The sequence below is a fragment of the Beta vulgaris genome, chromosome 9, assembly GCF_026745355.1.
Source record: "Beta vulgaris subsp. vulgaris cultivar EL10 chromosome 9, EL10.2, whole genome shotgun sequence".
NCBI lineage: Eukaryota > Viridiplantae > Streptophyta > Magnoliopsida > Caryophyllales > Amaranthaceae > Beta > Beta vulgaris.
In genome coordinates this window covers 8415600-8423843 of record NC_079210.1, presented here as the reverse complement: position 1 = coordinate 8423843, position 8244 = coordinate 8415600, and the positions used below count along the sequence as shown (strand labels likewise).

Genomic DNA, 8244 nt, shown 5'->3' with positions numbered 1-8244 from the left:
ACATATTTATATAAATATAGATACACCATGATTTCAAGGGACGTATTATATAATTTTAAATATATATTGTCATATCAAGAGTTATTAGCAAAAAGGGTTTGAAAAACATTAGTAGCTGATAAAGAACGTGAAAACTCAAATATTACCACAAATGTATAGTACAAAGAAGTGGTTCAAAATTTTTAAAATACTCTTATTATTATTGTCATTTAATAATTCATTTGTGATGTTCATTCACTTCGTTGAGATACAGGGTTTTTTCGTGTTTCCTCTTCAATAAATGCTACATGCAGACTTGCAGTGTTTTACCATGTATAACATAATATATACATATTCTTATTTGATATATAAAATTAAATCAAAAACATAAACTTCCCGTGCATTTTTGCACGGGTGGAAAACTAGTATATATATATATATATATATATATAATATATTATTATATATATATATATATATATATATATATATATATATATATATATACTAAGAAAAGCTCAAAATGTTTTCTTGCGTGAGCCAAAACTCCATGCTGTGCAAAAATACTAAAAACAATTGATTATTCAGGGCTCAACTTTAAGCATCTCTCGCAATTCCTGAACAAAAACATCCATAACTGGGGGAGACAGGGAAATTGGCACCATAATCATAGTCTCTCCTTTCTTGTTCTTAAAAGAAATAAAGAAGCTTGCATCTGGAATTGACCCATTACTTGCTGGTCCACCAAAAACAGGCTTTCCCCATCCAATATCCACATCTGCGAATCCCAAATGTCTAAGGTCCGACACCACATAGGTCTGACGCACTGTAAAATGTGGTCTATCTTTTGTTACCATAAGGTCCATAATCGACCTCATATACTCTTCATTTATTTCACTTTTAGCATTCCTTATTAGTCCCAAAATGTAGTCTACTTTGTTGTTGCATATTTCACCTGCCTTAGCACATACAGCTGGAAACGCACAAGCATTACCATAGTATCCCTTTTCAAGAGGTGGGTTAAACTTGGTCCTTGCATTAACAGCAAAGCACAAACGTACTTCCTCATTAGGGTCAAGTCCTAGTGCTATGGTTCGACAACGCCAAAGGCAGGCGCTTAAGATGTCGAAGGTGGAGAATTGTTTGATGTGCGGAGGAATATGGCGGCGTAAGGCTTCAAGTTCTGTAGGACCAAAGAGGAAGGATTGCTGGAGTAAGTTGGCTTCCCCATTAGAGTGGTGATCAACTTCATGTTGGTCATACTCAGGATGGGGGAAGCTTACTTTTGGGGATTCTCCGGCAATTAAGCGTTCTCGATCCCAAACAGGGAGGACAGAGGGAGTATCGGATCCTCTTCCCATCTCTCCCACTGCATTCATGAATTGCATTACGCCAGTGCCATCACAGACTGAGTGGTTAGCTCGAAGGGCTATTATGAATCCACCACACTTTAGACGGGTCACCTATAAATTTAAAAATATTAATGGTCAAAGTCGTGCATCAACAAATGTCATGTGCAAGAGTCCAAGTCATAAAGAACGTTGCAACGGAAGAAACCAAGGGAGAATCTTTAATATTGTTCATGATATGTAAAACTTGTGACTTGTGACTTTGTGAGTACTACTCCTTTCCGTTTTATTAGTTTACTCAGTTCTTTCAGCATAAAATTTTAGGAGAAATAAATATGTTGGTTAGAAGGAAAAATAAAGTATTAATTTATTGACACACTGTATTGAAGTTGATATTGTGTGCCAAAAAAAGTTGAATTAAAGATAATAATGTATTATTGGTGGGACCATTTCAATAAATGAAAAAAAGTAGGTAAACTACAACCGAAAATAAAAATAGGTAAACTAATAAAATTAGAGTATATGATATATCTTGATGATCTCACAAAAGCTTATTTGACAATGTTTTTCTTTAAATAGAGTATGTGATGAATAGCGTAAAATGCAAACAATGTAAATTAATGAAAAACATTATATGGAGTATATTGTAATGTAGAGCATTTTGCAATTTTGGTACATATAGTATTCAAATACTCTTTTGTATCATGCTTTATAAATAATTTTTTTGATAATTATTAAAACATTTTAGTGAATTTAATGAAATAATATATATACCATAAGACGTCCCTTTTCTTTCAAAAAATACAACGCATAGGGGCCTATATTTTTTATGATAGATAAGTTTAATTGGAGCTCTAATATTTCTTATTATTTATTAGTAATTTTTTTTTAAAAAAACAGTTATATTTGAAATATATGAATGGAGACTAATCAAAATTGAAGTAGTAGCATGAAGACTAAAGTACAACAAACTAGATATAGCTAGTATGAATAATTAATCCTTTTTTTACTCTCTCCTAGTTCACCTGTTTCAAAAAAGATGATACGATTTGACTTTGGCACTATTCACACACTCTCTTATAATCGAGTTTTGTGATTTTTATGTAAGAAAAAACATAGTCATGTGTTATCTTATTAGATTTGTCTCAATATGTACTTTCATAATATCAATTCTTTTATAATTGTTACATGTTAAAACTTATAAATATTAACCGTTAAAGTTATGTATCGACAACTGTGCTTAAAGTATCAAATATTTTGAAACATAGGATGTATATTTTTGGAAATCTAAGTTTTTTTTTATTGATTTTGAGGATACCACCATTCTAAGGATAGGAAGTATTTCATTGTATATATTGTATGCCACCTGCTTTTTGTTAAGTTTTTAGGTACGTGTGCCGGTCTGTAGGATGTGTGATCAATTTAACTCGTTTTCTATTGTACAATTTTCTAGTACTCATATACTAAAACAAGATATATAAAGATGTACCTGAACTATAATCAAAGGAGTGCCAAGCATTCCATCAGTGCCAGGAATATCATAAAGTAAGTCCTCAAGAGGAAATGGAGGATGAATTTCATCTCCAAAATCCTCAAGCCGGGCATCAGCATCAGCCTCGATGAAGGGCAAACCTTCACCCGTACAGTCGACACTGAGCTTCCTCGTTGGCCCTTCTACGAGCCGACCTGCGTAAGGGTAGTAAAACACAAGAGCCTTTGCGAGAGCATCCTTTACCACTTTCACCGGGTCCTTCCCATCCATGGAAGGGTCAGCCCGGTAGAACATGATGGCCGGCATCTGGAATCGTAGGCCCTCTTGATCATCGATGTCCGAGAGCGGCTTTAACTCTTGCGGCGTAGGCTGTGCTGGGCGTACAAGTTCTGGCTTCCCTCGTGTTACGTTTAACACTAAGGGAGTGGTGTCTTGCGCCATAAGAGCCATAATGGTCACTTGTTCAGTGTAATGTTGGATGATTGTTTTTAGTAAGGTTTTTTGTTGTATGAATAATACTTGCCTCTTTAGGTCTTTATATAATAACAAATATATGTATGCTAGTGGAAGAAGTAGGTCGATAAAAGTTAAAGCTATCTTGGCTTTGCAAACAAGGTGTGCTACTCATTAAATTAGATTAGGTGCGTGTTTATAGTTGGTAAAAAGTGGTTTCTTTCGTCAAAGTTGGGTAGGTGGAGTGATGACTATACACAATAAGTTGTGCAAATTGATAGGATGTATTCTACATGTTAGTATGTTACGACTGTATGTCAACTTTTATGTTTAAAAAATGGGATATTGTCAACCTCCATTCACATTATCGACAGACTTCAGCGGAATTTTCTTTATATGTATTACCTTGGTCCATTCATTTTCATGTTCTGGTTTTTGGAATGCCCACGTAGGAATGTCACTCTTCACAAAAGAAATTAGACCTTATCTTAGTTATATATGTGATGAGGCGGATTGTTTCACTAAGCGTCTCTGATTAGATATACTTTATATGATTACTCTGAGCACTTCCACCAAGTCACGCTCTTTCAATCTATATATTCTTATCTTCCTACTATCAACAAATGAAAAAAAACCCCGCCTAATCCTGCCTATCACTCAATAAAAGTACAAGCTTAATTTCCCATACCTAACAAAAGATTTGTTTTGTGGACAAAGAAAATTATTGATGAAGATGTATATACGTTGCTCAGGTAGTTCTCTTTAGTTTTAATTCATTTGCCGTGGTTCATTTTAATTTTTTCATAACGTCATCACAAGGTTTGAGAAGATGAGGTTGATGTATTGCAATCTTAATAGGACTACTATTAATGTATTGATATTCTAAACGAACAAATTAAAGAACAGTGGCATAGTGGAAAATATTTTAATGACATAAGCATGAGATAAACAAAAAAAAGTCGAACGTCACACAATATGAAACCAAGTTAGTAATTTTGAAATAGCTAGTGTATGGGTATAACCCAAGTACGTTAGGGGACACCCATGGAAAGTCCGTGAATATCATAAAGGATACGAACTTGTACAACATCCCTAACTCATTAAGTCAATGCGCTCAACTGGTCCGACAACACTGTTGATGGTCGTCTAACAAGACAAAATAGAGGAATCTTCCCTTTTATCAGGCGCATCACAACCATACACGTGTAGAAGGATTATACGCCCTGTCAGAAGAATAGTAATTATATAAATAGCCCACTAGTACTATTCAACGGGTACATTTTCTCACACCTAAATTAACTTACCTCTCTCTACATTCTCTCTAAAAATCCTTCGTGGACACATACTGATTTGAGTTTAGGAGGGAGTTTTCTCACATTCCCCGAGAGTAGTTTATATTTACTTTCCTTGCAGTTATTCACCGGCGGACGCCAACTCCATTACTTGGTAGACCCCTCTTAGGACCACCAACCGGAACAACTTGGCGCTAGAAGTAGGGGGGCTTCCTATTTTTTTCATAACAGTCATGGGTCATGCAAACAATGCAAGTCGCGGACCACTAGGATTGGAAACCGGTCAAGGGTCTTCCCAACCTCTTGTTACCGGAGCCATAGGGGTACCTGAGTTCAACTTCTGGGAGCCCGACAACAAGGCTGAATGGACCCTAGAGAACAACGTTACTCAGGTGAACACTGGTAATGTACCACTCAATCTAGCTCAACTGAGTCAGTTTTCTCCCGAACAACTGAAAACCGTAGCATCCTTCATCCAAATGTTGACGAGCACACCTCAACCCGACAACACTCCCACCCCAAAATGCTAATGCCATACCCTGCAAGCGATCGTTCTAACTGCTAGAAACGCTGACGGTACTCCGATAAGAAGAATACATGCCTTCACTAGAGAGGGACGCTAGTTCGAGAGGCAACTTGATCAGCCTGGATACGAGGAACCTTTACTGGAAACAGAAGAGCTAGATAATTCTGAGGATGAAGATGAAAATCAATGTCCCTCCCACTGTGAGCACAACACCACCGGTGCTAGCAAATATTCGGTTGGCAGACACTTACTGATCAAGCCCAAACTCTCTCCCTTCCTTCCAAGCATCCTAAATCACCCTATGCCAAGGATCAAAATGTCGTCTTGCAAATATGATGGCAACTATGATCCAGATGCCAATGTTGCAGCTTATGAAGGTCACATGTACCTATACACTCAAGTGGACGCTATTTGTTCTAAGGTGTTCCCATCCACTCTGACCGTGATCGCCCATACTTGGTTCAAGAGTTTGAAACTAGGTATTATCTCCAGTTTTTCTCTGTTGTCATCTACATTTGGTACTCATTTTGTTAGTAATAGGCGCCACGAGCGCACTAGTGGAGAATTGCTCTCCCTCAAGTAAGGTGAGACTGAGAGTTTGCGAGATTTCATTAGCCGATTTAATGCGAAAGCGATCTTTATTCTGTGTCTTCAGCAGGACGTGCCCGTCTTAGCTTTGATGGCTGGGCTGAAAGAGGGATCCGCATTTAGAAGCTACTTAGGCCGCAAGATCTTCACGTCTCCGGGACTGGTATTGGGAAAGGAAAATGATTTCATCAGGGGAGAAGAATTTGACAAGGCCGCAAGCAATCATCATCGCGAGCTTGAGCAGAAAAAAAAGGAGAAGTAGAAGAAGACAAGGGTCGCGAAGGTGATCGTGGTTGGGAAGAAAGAAAGCAAGAATCTAACGTGGTCAAGAAAGGGAGTGGCCGCGAGAAGGTCAATGCAAAGAAAAATTCGACGCGTACACTCAGCTCACAACTTCTAGAGCTCAGATGTAATACCCAGAATTTTCAAAGCCTATTTTATTATTTACTAAGGATTAATATTATTTTCACTTAAATTTATCTTTTTGATAATGCAGTTTTATTTGATAATTATGTTTATTAAAACAATGATTTGATTTAGTTTTAAATTATTTAACGAATTTATTTAAATAATATAATTGAAATGTATTTTATCTAAATTAACTAATTATTTTCATTATTCTAAATAATTCAATTATGAATTATGGTAATTGAAAGTCTTTATTTAGTTTGTGGGCATCCTTATCCCAATAATTGTCCATCCATATTAGCAAATCCATATAAAGCCCAACCCATAGAATATATCAAGTCCATAACCAATGTGGCATTTTTGTTAGCCAAAAAGAAAAAGAAAAAGCCAGAACAAAAACCAAAAAAAAAAAAAGAAAAAAAGGCTAGAAAATGTGATCATCATCACCATCTTCCTCCCTCCTCACATATGATAAATAAAGCCAAAAGAAATTTTTTTAACAAAATCAACAACTCTTGTCAGTAGAGTTTGAAATTCAATCCACAATCTCGAATTTACGGGAGTAAAATCAATCAAAAGTTAATCCCTAACACCATACTTCACCATGAGCTCAACCCCCAAAACCCAAATTCTGACCAAAAGCATTTATAAATACTGAACTACATTCACCCAAATTGCTCAAGCAAACAAACTTCAGATGTTTGCTTCAATCTCTTTCTCTTCTCCCTTAATTTTTGTTTTGAAAATTAAAAATAAAATTGAAACCCACCATTAACACCCTTCTCTCTCACGCTTAACCGCCGGAAAACCACCGCGACAAAACCGGCAAACCACCTGTACCACCGGGCCTGAGTCGTCGCCACCCAACCACCACGAAACCACCAGTCCTTCACCTTCTCCTGCGCGACCTCCCTGCTGCCCCTGACTGCACCCACGCCAGCCTCCCACTCGAACCACCTGACCCCCGTCCCCTACCTGACTTCATCGACGGCGCACCACCATCAAAACCACCAGCGCTAATCTCCCTTTTTTTTCCCCTAATTTGTCCCCCATGTCTTCCTCCCTTCTTCGTTTTTTAGGGTTTTGCTAAACAACGCCCTGGAGTTTCCTACTAACGCCCTAAATACAGTATTTTTATACTGTATTTATATATTTTGCATTTTTTTTCTCTCTCCTCCCCTTAACTCATTTACCTAACCCCTCCTCTAATTTCAAAACTTTACTTCCCGCCACACCACCACCCGCACCACCACCACCACCATCTTACCCCTGACATTTTTATACCCCCTCTAATAGATGTTCTGTTATGTTCATTTTTGGGCATTTATTAGAATTGCTTTACTAAAAGCCCCTCAACAAAAGAAATTGCTTTATTAAAAAGAAACAAACTGATAGTTGTATATGGCTCAGTTTCACAGAGAAAACTTACAAAGGAACATAAAACTTGAAACCCCTTTACAGCTTTAGCAATATCCGAGGGAAAAATGCTATTCCCTACCGTCATTCAGATGCCCTGCTCATGATTCACTACAAATAGTTGTATATGGCTCAGATCAAGAAAGGGAGGCGTCATTTTTTACCAATTGCTTTACTACTGTAATTTTTTTTTTTTAAAAAAGGAGGCGTCCACCAAAGACGCCCCACCACCGGTGGAGGCGTCCTTGGCAGGCGCTCCACCACATGGTGAGGCGCCTCTCTTTTTTTAGAAAAAAAAATTTCTGAAAAAAAGGGGGCGCCCACCAAGGACGCCCCACCACCGGTGGAGGCGTACTTGGCAGGCGCCTCACCATACGGTGGAGCGCCTGCCAAGGACGCCTCCACCGGTGGTGGGGCGTCCTTGGTGGGCGCCTCCTTTTTTTCTGAAATTTTTTTTTTAAATGAAAAAAACAGAGAAGAGAAAAGGGGTGGTGTGTCGGGGTACGGTGGCTGTGGTGGTGCCGGTCGCCACCACCGCAAAGCCCGACTGCTACTCGCCGGAAGTCTTCTTCTCGCCGGAGAAAGTTTCAAAGTCCGACTGCTCCTCGCCGGAATTTTTCTTCTTGCCGGAGTACGTTTGTATGAGATCTTGATTGCAAAAGTTTGTTGATGAGAGAGATGGAGTAAGAGAGTGGGAAAGTAGTGATGAGATTGAAGGAGGGTGGGAGTATTAGAATACAC

At 38.1% G+C, this 8244-nt stretch overlaps 1 protein-coding gene across 1 annotated transcript; it reads right to left on the bottom strand.

The window, feature by feature from the left end:
* Positions 1–535: 535 nt before the first annotated feature.
* Positions 536–3412, bottom strand: LOC104902912 (benzyl alcohol O-benzoyltransferase). The gene is made up of 2 exons (XM_048636420.2): positions 2818–3412; positions 536–1442 (listed from the first exon to the last, which is right to left on the bottom strand). The coding sequence occupies exons 1-2, from the start codon at positions 3268–3270 to the stop codon at positions 564–566; spliced, it is 1332 nt and encodes a 443-aa protein (XP_048492377.1). The 5' UTR covers positions 3271–3412; the 3' UTR covers positions 536–563.
* Positions 3413–8244: the final 4832 nt, after the last annotated feature.

Excerpts from the sequence above, each read along its gene's own strand:
- LOC104902912 (XM_048636420.2), bottom strand. The coding sequence starts at position 3,270 with ATGGCTCTTATGGCGCAAGACACCACTCCCTTAGTGTTAAACGTAACA. Across the intron at positions 1,443-2,817 it reads CTCCTTTGATTATAGTTCAG|GTGACCCGTCTAAAGTGTGG; the intron begins GTACATCTTTAT and ends TTAAATTTATAG.